At 48.9% G+C, this 15,916-nt stretch overlaps 1 protein-coding gene across 2 annotated transcripts; it reads left to right on the top strand.

Moving 5' to 3' along the window:
- The first annotated feature begins 1,406 nt into the window (after positions 1–1,406).
- Positions 1,407–14,573, top strand: LOC121272636. 2 transcript variants are annotated; one of them, XM_041179322.1, is made up of 6 exons: positions 1,407–2,756; positions 5,619–5,878; positions 6,929–7,050; positions 9,459–9,588; positions 10,484–10,609; positions 12,606–14,573. In XM_041179322.1, the coding sequence occupies exons 1-6, from the start codon at positions 1,586–1,588 to the stop codon at positions 12,738–12,740; spliced, it is 1,944 nt and encodes a 647-aa protein (XP_041035256.1). In that variant the 5' UTR covers positions 1,407–1,585; the 3' UTR covers positions 12,741–14,573. The 2 variants fall into 2 exon arrangements, with proteins under 2 accessions (XP_041035256.1, XP_041035257.1); XM_041179323.1 differs by lacking the exon at positions 10,484–10,609.
- The last annotated feature ends 1,343 nt before the right edge of the window (positions 14,574–15,916 follow it).

Raw genomic sequence — 15,916 nt, 5'->3', positions numbered from 1 at the left:
TGTAGGTCATCGGAATCCCATCCATCACCTTAAATATTCGCTCCCTCCACCATCTGTGCACAGTAGCAGCAGTGTGCACGATCTACAAAGGGGCACTGAAGCAACTCGTCAAGCTCCTTCAACAGCACCTTCAAAACCCGTGACCTGTATCATCTAGAAAGGCAAGGAGTGCAAGTTTCCAAACAAGTCACTCACCATCCTGACTTGGAAACATATCGCTGTTCCTTCACTGTCACTGGTCAAAATTCTGGAACTCCCTGCCCATCAGCACTGTGGGTGTACCTACACCACATGGATTGCAACAGTTCAAGAAGGTGGCTCACCTCCAACTTCTGAAGGGCAATTAGGGATGGGCAATAAATATTTCCTTTCCAGCAACGCTCACATCCAAAAGAACAATTTTTTTTAAAAATCTTGTCTTATTAAACATGCATGACTGGTTTTTGTGTTGTTGCTGTTACAGTTGGAGCATTTTGTTGCTTAATTCTGAATACACTGGCTGTTGCTAGGCTAAATCCATAACTCACTCACTTTCTCTCTCTGTCATATATCAACAATATTAAGTCTCACAGACCAGAAATGGACAATCCCAGGCCTTTGTGGAATTAGCTGACCTCAGTTGGTGCCTGAGAAAGGAAGGTTCCTGATCCTGATTATTATCCAGTGACCCTGGATGTGAATAGGATCAGATGTAGCCATGATGCCCTCCATAGACAAGTATTTTGTTCAGCCAAGCCCCATACATGAAGGATAACTTCTTGGACGCAGGTCGAGGTGGTAATTATCTGGTCCTTGTCCCACTGCTGCTTATGGGAGCTTGCTGTGCACAAATTGGCTGCTGGGTTTCCTACAACACTTGTAAAGCTCTTCATTGGGTGCAAAGCATTTTGGGATGTCCGAAGGTCATGAAAGACGCTATATAAATGCAAGTCTTTTCTTTCAGGAATGGGGGTACAGTTTAGTGTGCTGGATACACGAAGTATGCTGGCCTTGATTGTCACACTGACTTTTATTGTTCTTCTGTACAGCTGTGTGGTTCGACTCCTGTATACCGCGTGGAACTTGATCCCAGACCTTACTTCAGCTGCGACCTTTCTGGATCAACAGAAATGGATTAACTTTGCTCAGATCCCTGGGAACTGAACTAAAGAAGGAGGGGAGAAAGAGCAGGGGCTGTTTCAAGTCCTCCTCAGCAGCAAAGCTGCCATCCAATTGTCCCCATCTCCTAGAGCTGGGGCCCAGGGCCTGCGCTTCCCAAGGTGGGCACACCACAAAAATGGTTTGAGGGGCAGAATTCAGATTGTGCTTGGAGACTGTAAGTAGGTGAAGGGGCAGTGGGGAGGGGGAGGAAGGGAGCGGGGTGGCGGTGGGGGTGGTGGGGGTTGGTGGTGCTGAAAGAGGTGCTTTCAAGGCTTTGTCATGCCACATTCAAATTAAAAAGCTTTGAAAAGTCGTAGGTGTGGATGCCAGGAAAGGAAAGAAAGCAGAGCTTTCAGGGGACGCTAGGCAAGCGTCCAACACAGGGGATGGAGTTTCAGAGCCTTTTCCAGCTTTAAATGGAGAAGGGACCTGGCTGTTGAGGGAAATGATGCTGTCAGGCCGCCCGCTCTATGGTGCTGGGGATTTGGTGAGCAGGCTTTCTCCACAAGCCAAGGCCGACCACAGCCTGTGGGTCCCGCTCAGCCCGGCTGGGAAGGGACAACGGCAGGGCAATGGCTGCTGCTGGAGACGAGCCCCTCTTCAATTGGCTGAGGACAGTGGCCGGATGGTGCAGCTGCCTGGCCGTCACCCCCAGGAGAGGCTTGAGGGACTTGGCAATATGGATGCCAAGAGGCCGACGCACCTGGCTGGGGCTGTCACTCGACCCACAGTGAAAGGAAAGGATAGGTCCTGCCATGGAGTCGGTCGCACAATGGAGGCTGGGGATGGGCTGTACCTTAGAGCTGGTCCCAGGGCAGAGGCAGAGGATGGGCCCTGTCATCCAACTGGCCACACACCAGAGGCATGTGTTGGGCCCTGTCATGGAGTTGGTCCCACAACGGAGGCAGGGGGTGGGCCCTGTCATGGAGTTGGTCCCACAGCAGAGGCTGGGGGTGGGCCCTGTGATGGAGCTGGTCCCACAGCAGAGGCAGGGGGTGGGCCCTGTCATGGAGTTGGTCACACAGTGGAGGCAGGGGTTGGGCCCTGTCATGGAGTTGGTCCCACAGCAGAGGCAGGGGGTGGGCCCTGTCATGGAGTTGGTCCCACAGCAGAGGCAGGGGGTGGGCCCGCTGATGGAGTTGGTCACACAGTGGAGGCCGAGTGTAAGGCCTATCATGGGACTGGTCGCAGGCAGGGTGGGAGCTTTCAGGATCATGCACTATGTGCTTGTAAAGATGGTGCATTTGAAGAACAGGCAGAGCCTCACAAACACCAATGGAGGGACCAGAACATCCAGGCTGTTGAAGGGACTGTTACCAAAGTGACTGGCCTATCAGAAACCCAGGAGGGTACCAGGCTTGCAGGCCTGGTAAGTTTGGCAACAGGCACTGTGGAAGGCCATGCCCAGCTGTGTGATGCCACCCAGGCAGGGGAGAAGGTTGGTGCGAGTGACTGTGAGGAACACAAGGAAGCCGAGGAACATGACGATGAGTTTGGTAGTTTTGAGAAGGCGGGGAACCTGGTGCACTGGGCCGAATTTCCAGGCCCTCTGGGACTGGAGTGTGAGAATCTGCATGAACAGAGCGGCACTACAGCTGGCTGGAGTCAGGATTCAGGTGAGGACATGGCGACCAGCAGAATGTGGAGGCGAGGGTCCGACAACATGGCAGCAAAACCAGGTGGGGGCGAAACCGTGCAGCGGGGAGCAAGGCTCCATGATAGGCAGTGAGCACCCAGAGTTGGGCATTCGGTTGGGTGGGCTGGTATGAAACCTCGGGCTGGATTTTACTTAATGTCAGGGTAAGGGAGGCGGAATGGGGAACGCGCGGTGACATCAAATTGAATCAAGCACGCAGCCAGCCAATTAGTGGCCAGTTGGCGAGAATTAGTGTCGCATAGGGGGGCTTCACAGCAAATCAAGTGTCTAGACTGGACGTCTGGTGTGAAGGGGAGTTAGGAAGTCAGTCCCAGCCACCAATTTAAAGTCAAGCTGCCCTCTCACTCTCTCTTTAGTTGTTCTGTCAGCCTGTACAAGTACACTAACCGGGCAAACTCTGCTGCTACAGCACTCCTGGACACGTTTGCAGGGCTTTTCATTTGCCCTTGTGCCACCATGAAACCCCCAACCGTATATCTGGCATAACTAATTCCCAACGTTTTTCCCGTGTACCTCCCACAAAATGGAGCTGGCCACAAAAAATTGCAGACCATTAGCTTTTTTTTAACCAAGCTTAATAGCTTGGCAACTGACTCTTTTGTGAAGGCAGGTGGGCTTCTGATTTCAGGGGTCTGCTCGCCTTCCGTATTATCGGAGACTGGATTGCTGACCCAGTGTGATCATGCTGTATTTTACCGAGGGCTGGGAGGGGTAACCCCAATTAGCCTTTGTAAAACCCAGCCCCTTGAGCGTGAGATTCTGTTGTGACTGGAGGCTGGTTGATCACATCCATGTGGGCTGCTTGGTCTATCTCTTGCTTGGCTCTGAGCAATAATACTTTAACTCTCTGTCGCCCATGAGGTTGCTTTTTAAATAAAAAGATTTTGCAAAATAGTTTCTTTCTCAACCTCCGATTTTCTCTTCTCTCTCCCTGTCTCCTGACTGGCAGTTGAGCTCCATTGGTGAAGGGTGCCCTGCCTGATAAACTTGCCCAAGCAACCGATCATCATCCGTGAGTTGACACCATGAGTGTCAGCAGGACATTTGGCTGTGGGAGCACCACAGTTGAACCTCCTCTGATGTCAACTGATGTCCGGCTGATTTATTCTCCCCAAACTCCCTCCCCGCCTGGAACCCCAGGAATGTAGAGTGCCTCGGCCAAGTCAGCACAGGTTTCCACTGATGTTTTAGCCTCTGTCCATCGAAGCTGCCGTTTTTCAGATGAGACGTCACACTGAGGACCCAGCTGCTGCCAGCAACATCATTGTTAGAAGGGTCACAGGGCAAGTGCTGAATTAAAATATCCACAAAGAGGGTTGATTTGCAGATTTTTAGGGGAAAAAAAAGCTGGTGTGTGGGACTTAATTGGAGAAGTCTTTCAAAGAGCCGGCACAGGCACAAGGGTGGGATGCGGGTGTCACTGGCCAGGCCAGCATTTATCACCCATCCCTAGTTGCCCCCTAGTTCAGAGGGTATTTAAGTGTGAACCACATTATTGTGGGTTTGGAGTCACCAGACCAGGTAAGGACAGCAGATTTCCTTCCCTAAGGGACATTAGTGAATCAGACGACAATCTTTTCATGGCTATAGTTAGACTTTTAAATCCAGATTTTTAATGAACTCAAATTCCACCACCTGCCGTGGCAGGATTCAAACCCAGATCCCCAGAGTATTACCCTGGGCTGTCTGGATTACTATTCCAGTGACAATACCACCAAGCCATCACCTCCCCCAGTTTCTGTAAGAAATAGCCCATTTCTGCAAGATTCTATCATTCTATGATACTGCACCATACCTCCATTTATAACATTGGGGTTTGTAATGGATCAGCACCACATTGTGGCCTCTCAGCTCTGGGCCAGGCTTTCATAATTGGTAACTGGGGAAAGATGGATGGAAAAAGGTAACCAAATGCCCTGATGGCATTGCCTCCACCAGCATGCACCCCAATTACTAAAGCAAGGTCCCAGGGAAGGTTAAAGGACTCACAGCCAATTCCAGACAAAGACTCTTGAGGAATTCCTCCCTCATTCATGGAATCTTACAAGACAGGAGGCCATTCGACCCATTGAAAGGGCTATCCAATTAGTCCAACTTCTCCACTCTTTCCCTATTGCCCTGCAAATTTTTCCTTTTCAAGTACATATCCAATTGCCATTTGAAAGCTACTATTGTAGCTGCTTCCACTGCCCTTTCAACTAAGTGGAGTGTCCCTCCCCCAATCATTGCCCACGCACATCAGCACAGAACAGGAGTTGAACTGGCCTCTGGTCCTGTTGGTCAATTCAATTTTGAGGACAGGTTGGATAAACTTGATTTCTATTCCCTTGTCTTTAGAAGATTGAGGGGGTGTCTTTTAGAAATATCCGATAGGGTAGATATAACCTAATTTTCCTGTGGAGAGGGCATTCAGAAAAGCGGGCATAACCTTAAAATTAGAGCTCAGCCGTTCAGGAGTGAAATCAGGAAGCACTTCACACAAAGGGTAGTGGAAATCTGAAGCTTTCTAATCCCACGAAAACCTGTGAATTCAGGAGGTCCGGTGAAGCTTTCAAGATTATTGGTAGATGTTTGCTGGTTAAGGGTGTCAGGGGTTATGAAGATAAATGGGGCTGGGATACAGATCAATCATGATATGATTGAAAGGCAGAACAGTCTAGACGGACTGAATGATTTCATCCTGTTTTTAGTGTAACCATTATCCACTGAGTGATCAGGGAATCCCAAATTGCTTCTTTGTGTGGAGGCAGTGACCCGCCTGAACTGGAAGCTGAGACTCATATTGTATCAGACGTTTATCTCTGATGTGTCATCCTTTTAGGTCCTTCAAACAGGGCAACGGGAAGCTGGCAAAGCACCTGCCCACCCACCAGGGTCATACCCAGTCATGACCTTAGCTCCGAAGGTGGCTGGAGGGCCTTCCACGGTGAAGACAGGCAGACCCAGGAGAGCAGCTTTGATGCTTTCCCCTTGAACAAGTGGGAGGTGCCACAGCGGGGAGCCGGAGGGAAGTGGTGGTTAACTGCCTTGGAACGTCACACGTTTCAGCCAACATCATCTTCAGAATCGTCACTGGGCAGTGTAAGTGTCCTGCAGCACACGTGCTGAACGTAAGAAGCCTGTTGCTTAGAATTTACAGTGCAGAAATGGGCCTTTTGGCCCAATTTGTCTCTGCAATCCTCCACCTATCTCATTTCATCTGACCTATCTGCATATCCTCCTATTCCTTTTCCTCTCATCTACTGATCTAACTTCCCCTCAAATGGAGGACAAAGGGAATCAGCAGCCATTCAGGTCAATTGGTGCTGGCTCTGCCTCCTGAGACTTTGATAAACAGTAAACTTGACCATAATGTCAACAGACTAAAGAGTGAAGGGTCAAAGTTCATAAGATGCTATAGCGCTGCTTACATTGGGAAAGGTGCTTCAAGGCACCACAGCAGCTTCATTTGTACAGAATCTCTAACTTGGATAAATGTCCCAAGGCATGTCAAAGGGTGTACTCAGGAGAAAATGGTGACAAACCACAGGAGGAGATGTTAGGACTGGTGACCAAAAAAGTTGGTCAAGGAGGGATGTTTTAAGGAGAATGTCTCTTAAAGGAGGAGAGTAAGTTGGAGCGGTTTAGGGAGGGAACTCCAGTGCTTAGGGCCCAGGCAGCTGAAGGCACACCACCAATGGTGGGTTAAAGGTAATTGGCAAGAGGCCAGAACTGTAGAAACGCAGAACTATTGGGCTGGAGGAGGAGGTCACAGAGATGGGGGGGCAGGTGGGGGTGGTGAGGGAGGGTGGGGGGGTGGGTGGAGAGGTGGGGGGGGCAGAAGCTATGGAGGGATTAGAATACAAGAGTGACAATTTTAACTTTGAAGCGTTGGTTAGACTGATAGCCAATGCAGGTCGGCGAGTACAGGAGTGATGGGTGAACAGAGTTTGTTGTGAATTAGGATGCGGTAAACAGAGTTTTAATTTAACTCAAGTATACGGAATGTGGATAATCTTCCCATGCAATACAAGAGTGTAAAATGGAACCAAAGAGGAATTCTCATTCTGACGGCACTGATGAGAATGGTCTTGAAGTTGCTGCAACTGTTGCTCGTCTGCCTGTACTGAGTCGCCTGTGTCTGGTTTGCAGGTTGGGCTGGAGCCTGTGTTCCGCTCCTGTTTTCCCACCATCTCTTCCACTAGCTCGATCGACCCGATCCCGACCCTGGGGCAGCTGCTGGGTGCAGAGGAGGGGGGCGAAGGATTCATGAGGTACAGTAAATTGTCAATTTGATGGTCCACACCACACGCACACCACAGTTATGGCATCACAGGAGGCTGCTGCCTCAGTCAGTCCAACATATGACAGCCTCGTTGCTGTACATCTGCTGTATATATTACATAGAATTACATAGAATTTACAGCACCGGAACAGGCCATTCATCCCAAAAGATCATGCTCCAACCTACTTCATCTCACCCTATCAGCTTAACCTTCTATTCCTTTATCCCTCAAGGCACCTCAACTCTTTGTGGTAGCAAGTTCCATATTCTAACTTCTGTCTGGGTAGGGATGTTTCTCCAGAATTCTTTATTAGATTTGTTAGAGACCATTAGCGGCCCCTTAGGTTTGGACTCCCCACACAATAGGAAGCAACACTACGTTTATCTTATCGAACCCCTTCATAATTCTATCAGGTCACCCCTCAGCCTTCTCCTTTCTAGAGAAAAGTGCTCTGACCTTTTCAGTCTTTTCGGACACCACATGAAGCCTTATATCAAAATGTTTGATTCCATTGCACTGTCATAAGAACAAAGGAAAATCCACCATTCAGTTAGATCATGGCTGATCTGTGACCGAATTCATTATACCCACCTTTGCCCCATATCCCCTAAACCCCCCCAAAGGTTAACAAAAATCTATCTCCAATTTAAAATTAACAATTGCTCCAGCATCAATTTCCATTTGCGGAAGAGAGTTCCAAACTTCTACCAGCCTTTGTGTGAAGAAGCATTTCCTAATTTTACTCCTGAAAGATCTGGAATCGAAGTTTAAGAGCCTAGTCCTAGACTCCCCAAAACAAGAATAGTTTCTCTGAATCTACCCTATTTGTTCCCCTTAATATCTCAAAAACTTTGATCAAATCACCACATAACCTTGTAAGTACCAGGGAATATAACCCTAGTTGGTGTAATCACTCCTCTTTGCTTAATCTTGGGGTGCAGGTTTAAATCTGGTGAATCTATGTAGCATTCCCTCCAAGGCTAATATATCTTTCCTTGGTTATGATACCCAGAACTACTCCATTAATTTAATCCTGCTCCCTCATACAAGAACAAAAGGCAGTGTTTATAGAGCACCTTGTCCTATTTGTCAGGGAGGTCTCTTTGCTACATAGACAGAGCATTGGTTCATTTCTGGGACACCACATCTCAGGAAGGATATATTGGCTAGTGACAGTACAGCATAGATTCACCAGAACAATACAGGAGCCTAAAGGGTTAAATTTAAGGTTGCCAGCCCTCCAGGATTGACCTGGAGTCTCCAGGAATTGAAGATCAATCTCCAGGACACGGCTGTGTCCAACCCTGGAGAAAAATCATTGGGACATTAAAAAATGGCTGACTGGCTGACAGTCAAGCATCATCCAATTGGGTAACAAGTCTTTTTGCTTTCTGATTGGCATAGGAAGGCCATACATCACAAGGATGGACATGTTGGCCAACTACTGACTGGAGCATAGGGGCAAGTCATGTGATGAAACCGCCATTAATTACGCTTAATTACTGTTGGCAATCCTAGTTAAATTATGAGGACAGGATGCATATACTTGGTCTGCATTTCATTGGGTATAGAAGTTTGAGGGGTAAGATAATTGATCAAGGGGATGGAAGGATTTCTACAGTAGATATAGATAAGCTATTTACCCCTGGTGGGTTAATCAAAGCCATTGTGGGAGAGCTAGACTGGGGTGAGGGGAGGGGCAGGATCTTCCTCACACTAGGATCCCAACGCTAGGGTCAAATGGGGATCCCAACCCTTCACTGCATGGGAACAGTTGCCTGGCGGGGGAGGAGGGGAGGGGTGAAGGGAGGGAGAGGGGAGAGTGGGAAGAGGACGGGGTAGGGGAGGAGGGGGAAGTGCGGGGGAGTGGGGATATGGAGGGGGGAGAGGGAAGTGAGCGGGGAAGAGGAAGGGGAGAGGGAAAGGGGTAGAGGGGGATGTCACCTGGAAGGTGTATGCAATGGTCTCCAGCACCTTGGTGGGCTGCAGGACACTGAAAAATTCCAGTTGGTCTCTGGCAATAGGCCTTAATTCCTATTAATTGGCTATGCACCGCTTGTCAAGGATAGTCCTGATCCCCAGCTCGCCTCCAACCGCCATGGGGAGAGATGTTGCCAGCAAACTGGCACGCCAACCAACAGAGTGAATTTTTGTGCCCACACCTTCCTCTGTGCTCGCTCCACAAAGGCTAAAAATCCTGCCGGGGAAATCAGAGGCCCGACTATAGAGGGGAGAGAGGGCTGGACTGGGAGCGTTAAAGAGGGAGGCGCCTCTACAATCTGGTTACATTCTTGGTGAGAGAGTTCCATTTACTATATATCTCGCGAGCGTACCCCTGGCTCCTGGGGAAGTGTACTGTGCTGGCCGGTCATTCCTTTCCTGTGGCTCTGTTACAGCACACAGGCCCATGGCCTCTGGGGTTTGCTGCAGAATGTCGATGAGGCTGTTGGGCTGAAATATAAATGGTCCGAATGCCAGAGTCGCAGACACCTCCTTGCGTCGCTGTGCGTAGATCCTGCAACTATGGTGAGTGATGACACACTGGGAAGCAAAGTTCATTTCACTCGGGCTTTTCAATCAAACATTCCTAATTATTTTTCTTTCTCCTGCCACTTATTTTATTGTATCATTTTGATAAATTAACTTAGGCCAGGAGATGGTGCCCCGGCTATGGGGTGTCCTGGGCTGGAAGCTCTCTCGATAGTGGGGAGTGGTGCCCTGGGCTGGGGGATGTAGGCTGCCCTCAGCTGGGGAGGATGTCCAGGAGCTGCAGGTGTTCTCCTGGGTTGGGGGGAGGAATGATGCCCTTGCTGTGGTGAGGGGCTCTGGGCAGGGATGGCCCAGGAGCTGGGGTGATGCTCAGGAGCTGGTGGGGCGGTGGAGTTGGGAGGGGTTGGGGGGGGGGGGGGGCGGGGAGTTGGGTGGGTAACTTGGGCTGGTGGGGTGGTTGGGTGGAGCCGGGGGCAATTGCTATGATCGAAGGATGGGGGATGCCTGGGAGCTGGGGAATCCCTGGTTGGGAAGGGATGCTCAGGAGCTGGGGGGTGGTTCCCTGGGCTTGGGCATAATGCCTGGAGCTGAGGTTATTTCAAATAGCTTCCTGTTGTCCTTGTACCATACGATGAATATCAGATATTTGGCTTCAGTTGACAATTTCTTTCTGTCTTTTATTCCCCATTCTCATCCTTTTCCCATTCCGCTTGGTTTTCTCTGTGCTCTTTTCCCCTGTTTCTATTCTTTTTCTCTCTCTCTCTCTCTGTTCCCTTTCTCTCTTCACGCTCTCTTTTTATCTCCTGTCTGCCCTCCATCCTTTATTCGAACCCTTTTTCTTTACTCTTTTCCCCCTCTTTCTGCACTCCCTCTCCTACATTTCCCTGCCACTCTCTTGGCCCCTCTCCTCTCATTCCACTGAGACACCCAGGAGACATCCACAGGGCACGTAAGAACATTGGGCTCTTCCCCTGAGTTCTCCAGAGAGGCAACGATGGAGTTACAGCCTTCTCCTGTTACCTCAGACCAGGATTACAAGGAGTTAATGTTAATTAAGGTACGCCAGTTTAAAACTAACTGAACAGTTTGCCTCTCAAAATGGCAGCCTCATAAAAAGGGCATTTCTGCACAAAGTAGTGATTTAGAGAGAGATGATTCAGCAGGAAAACCACATGCTGCTGTTTTTTTTAATTCATTCATGGGATGTGGTCTTCGCTGGCTGGGCCAGCATTGATTGCCCATCCCTAGTTGCCCTTATTCAGAGGGCTTTTAAGAGTCAACCACATTGCTGTGGGTCTGGAGTCACATGTAGGCCAGACCAGGTAGATTTCCTTCCCTAAAGGGCATCAGTGAACCAGATGGGTTTTTACAACAATCGACAATGGTTTCATGGTCATCATTAGACTTTTAATTCCAGATTTTTACTGAATCCAAATTCCACCATTTGGATTCAAACCCTGGATCTCTAGATTATTAGTCCAGCGACAATACCACGACACCTTCTCAAACCTGCTGCCCCTTACCCTGACTCCCGTTCACCCATCACTCCCCCATGCTTGCCGACCAACATTGACTACGGTCTCAATTTTAAAATGTACTCAAATCCCTCTGGGTCCTAACACCCCTGACCCCACCCCCACCCACACCCCCCAACTGTCTTTAGCCCACCCAACCTCCCAAGATATCTGCACTTAACCAATTCTGGCCTTTTGGGCAGCTCAAATTTTAATCACTCCACCATTGGTGGCCGTGCCTTCAGCTGCCTTGAGCTCCGTAATTCCCTCCGTAAACCTCTCCTCCTCCCTATCCTGCTTTCTTCCTTTGAATGCTCCTTAAAGCCTTTAACTTTTAACCAGCTTTTGGTCATCTGTTCTGTTATTGTCTTATGTGCCTCATTGTCAAATTTAGTCTAATAAAGCTTGTCCAGTGCCTTGGGATATTTTATTATGTTAAAGTTGCTATATTAATGCAAGTTGTTTTTGTTTATCATATCGAAGGCCACATTAAGTTATGAAGTGAGGTTCCCAGTCCAAATCCAAATAGTCATGGTTCACGACCACTACCATCTAGAAGGACAAGTGCAGCAGATAGATGGGAACATCACCCACCTGAGAGTTCCCCTCCAAGCCACTCACCATCCTGACTTGGAAATATATCGGCCGATCCTTCACTGTCGCTGGGTCAAAATCCTAGAACTCCCTCCCTAACAGCGCTGTGGGTGTACCTACACCACATGGACTGCAGCGGCTCAAGAAGGCAGCTCACCAACACCTTCTCAAGGGGCAATTAGGGATGGGCAATAAATGCTGGCCCAGCCAGTGATGCCCACATCTCTTGAATAAATAAAAACAGGCACGAAACTGTCCAAATTCCGGTGCTGATTAACATTAAATTGCAGTGTCCTGTAGGTCCATTTGGTCTGGTTGACTTTTAAAAGGCCTCTGAATTGACCTAGCAATGTACTCAGTTGCATCAAAGTGACCATCAAACACTCCCAGGGCAGGTACAGCACGGGGTTAGATACAGAGTAAAGCTCCCTCTACACCTTCCCCATCAGACACTCCCAGGACAGGTACAGCACGGGATTAGATACAGAGTAAATCTCCCTCTACACTGTCCCCATCAAACATTCCCAGGACAGGTACAGCACAGGATTAGATACAGAGTAAATCTCCCTCTACACTGTCCCCATCAAACACTCCCAGGACAGGTACAGCACGGGGTTAGATACAGAGTAAAGCTCCCTCTACAACACTGACCCATTAAACTCTCTGCAGCTGCAGCATGTGTTAGATACAGAGTAAATCTGTCCCAGCATTGCTGCCAAGCCTCCATCTCCAAAGACATCGTGCCCTTTGTCCAGTTACCACAATTCCCCTTCTGAAGTGAGATTGCCAATTGGGGTGGAATGACTTGGCGGCAGGGTGAGGGGTGGGAAGTAAGGGGTTAGTTTCACGCTATGCACCCCATAGCCATTGGGTAGTGGGCTCGAAGGGTCTCTAAATTGGGGTGATGTCATCACTGGGCACCAAGGCTCTGTTTTTCTTTTCTAGAACTCTGCCCCTCAGCTCCAGAACGGCTTCAGCCCAACCCACCGTATCCAGGCCTTCTTTTACCACTGGACACAGGCCGACAGAAATGGGAAAAGCAAGACTTCATACGACGTCAATAAGAACTTCATGGCCTAGCAGACCAGGGGCTGCAGCATCAGCTCGGCCTACTTCTCCATCAAGTCTTCTCGCACAGCCTTTAATTGTTTCTCCGGATCATGTCTTTCATTATTTAAAGGGGCTGCTCTATTTTGGGGAGGTGACCCCTGGAACGGGTGTGGGGGCTGGGTGGGGGAGTCAGGTGAGGGTGTAGATATCCATACACGAAATGGGTGGCACACACCAGAACCCAACTGAACTTGGTGTTTGCGGAGAGCTTGTGTGTAAATTGATAGCCGTGTTTCCGACATTGCAACAGTGGCTACACAAAAGTACTTCATTGGCTGTAAAGTGCTTTGAGGTGTCTTGAGGTTGTGAAAGGTGCTATATTAATGCAAGTCTTTCTTTCTTGAAGGTAGAATAGGGCAAGCAGATGTTACCCTCCACTGTGGGTAAGCAGCCAAGAAGAATATTTTAACCCCTCCCCCTCCCCCAGCGAAGTCGGAGATGAGTTGAGTTCCCATCCTGCTCCCTGCAGCTCTAACTGTAACTGGGGAGATGGTGGCAAAGTGGTCATGTCACATGACTACTAATCTAATTAACCCCTTAATATGTCTAGGGCAACAAGTTCAAATCCCACCACAGCAGGTGGTGGAATTTCAATTCAATGAATTAATCAAAAAATCTGGAATTAAAAGCCAGCCTCAGTAATAAAACTATCAGCCTTCACAATGGGCAGGATTTTTTGCTTGGAGCGTGGAATAGCACGCGATATTTTAGTCGACGGGCTCGTTACTAAAGAGGCCTATTTAAAGGCCATTAACGTAGTAAATGAGCTGGATTTTTTACTGGCCGACCAAATCGGCCAGGCAGCCTTTGGATTTTTGAGGAAACCTCATACAAGGGCAGGATGAGGTGTCCAAAGTTAATTTTTAAAAATAAAAACGTTTGGGCAGAATTTTTATCATCAGTATGTTTAGGTGAGTGATCCTTATGGGTGGGAATTTTTTTTCGGAATTTCCTCACGTTTATTTTTGGGTTGAAAATTCTTCGGCTCCCTGAGGCGGCTCTCGTCTTCAGGGGGTTTTCATTGCGCACTCCCCCTGCGCCGGCGCTGACTTCAGTGCTCGCTCTCCTCCCCCCGCCCCCCCCACAGCGCTGGGCTTTTCAGTGGGCCTTTCACGCCGGCTGGCCATTAATTGGCATGAAATCGCGGACGGGGGCCGATCATGGGCAGCAGCCTGTTTCCCAGCCGCTCCCAGACCCGCCCACTGCGCCTGCCCAATGACCCGAAAATCCTGCCCAGTGTTTACTAGTTTCACATACATGTAGGCAAAAAGCACTAGGGTAGAGATGAGCGAATGTCCACTGTCGTTCATTATTTCCTTTTCTGCCAGAGGCAAATTAGTATCACTCCACAGAAAGCCCTCACTGTGTGTGAAATTGCACCTCCATTTTGTATGTATTTCACCATTTTGGACTGCAAGGAAGCAGAGCATTTGTTTGTAGCCTCCGAGCTTTGTAACACTGCTCAGTGAGGCTCCCTCTTTCCCTCCCTGTTTGCTCCTGGAGAGTGTGCACAATGATTTTGGTCCTTAATATTCTGAAATATTTCCAAGTGACATGGCACAGCCTCCCAAACTCAATCAAATTGGCCACTCTACATGTGTGCAACGTACCTTCATCAAAGAGGCAGCATCATTTATTAATGTGGAGCTCCTGGATGCTGAATGGGAGCCCCAATATCAGGAGGCCCCAGTCAGTCACTCACTCACACACATATTCTAAAATACGCGCACTCACTCACATTCATGCACAACCAAAAAACATACTAGCACTCACCCACGTTCACTCTTACACACACAATCAAAAACTCACACACACAACTGCACCCAGACGCGCACACACAAGCACTCACTCACACACTGACACACAGCCTCTCACACAAACACTTTTACACACTAACACACAAACACTATCTCACTCACAAACTAACACTCACACACGCTCACAATTACCACACGTTCACACAAACATTAACACTCAGTCGACTAAAACTCACACAAACGTACACTAACGCACGTACTAACAGTCTCACTCACGCACACTGGCCAGAATTTTTCACTCGATGGGCGGGTGCGCGCCCGACCCAAATGAGGGTAAAATAACCCATGATGACGCTGGGGGCAAGCATCCCGACATCATCGTGCACTCACGCGATATTTCGGTCGGCGGGCACGCGTGGGAGTCAGCAGCCCACCTGCCAACAATGAACAGGCCTATTAAGGCCATTAAAGTACCAATTAAATGAAACTTTTCGCTGCCTGCCTAACCTTACAGTTGTCGGGCAGCCGAAAAGGCCAAGCAGCCTTTGGATTATTTTAGGAAACCTCATCCACAGGCAGGATGAGGGTTTCCAATAGCAATTAAAATTTAAATAAAAATTTTAACGTTTCATTAATAACATGTGTCTGCTCATGTGACAGAGTCACATGAGGGGACATGTTTTTCTTAACATTTTAAAAGTCTTTATCTTTCATTTTTTAAATCTTCAGCTCCCTGAGGCTCAGGGAGCTTTCACTGCGCACACTCACCCTCCTCCTCCCGCCACAGGGAGGCAGCACTGAGCTGGAGTGCTGGAGGCCCACCAGCATGAAATCGCGGTCATGGGCGGCAGTCAGCTTCCCGACCACTCCCGCTCGTCCCCGCCGAGCCCACCCAACGAGGGCAAAGTTCTGCCAACTCACTCACATACCAACACTTGCACAAACACTCACATTAACCCTCATACACAATGCACACACACACACACACACACACACACACACACATACTGTGCTGACCACTCACTGAACCAAGGTAACTGATCACAGACCAGAGCTGGATCCGGGGTCTTCCAGTCTCTGTAGCTCAGTGCCACACCAAGCTTAGTACCACATTTAGCTACTGAGTCCTTTTTGCAAGATCTTTTTAACTTCCTTATTTCTTCTAAAGAAAGAGAGAGAGAGAGAGATAGTCGAGCTCTGGTGAGCAGCAATGCTGGTGTAGGTGATTTTAGTGGTGTGTCGCACATCCAGAGAGAGATCTGGGTGAGGACAATGAGGGCAAGAGTGACTCTTGGCACAGCATTTCAAGCGGGCCTGTGGACCACTCAACTGGACCTTTTGGGAGTTGGAGTCAGTTTGTGCTCTTGGCACTATGGAGATCACATAACA

Source organism: Carcharodon carcharias, chromosome 34 (genome assembly GCF_017639515.1).
Source record: "Carcharodon carcharias isolate sCarCar2 chromosome 34, sCarCar2.pri, whole genome shotgun sequence".
Lineage (NCBI taxonomy): Eukaryota > Metazoa > Chordata > Chondrichthyes > Lamniformes > Lamnidae > Carcharodon > Carcharodon carcharias.
The sequence above is the reverse complement of the archived record's forward strand: the minus strand, read 5'-3'. Positions and strand labels throughout refer to the sequence as shown.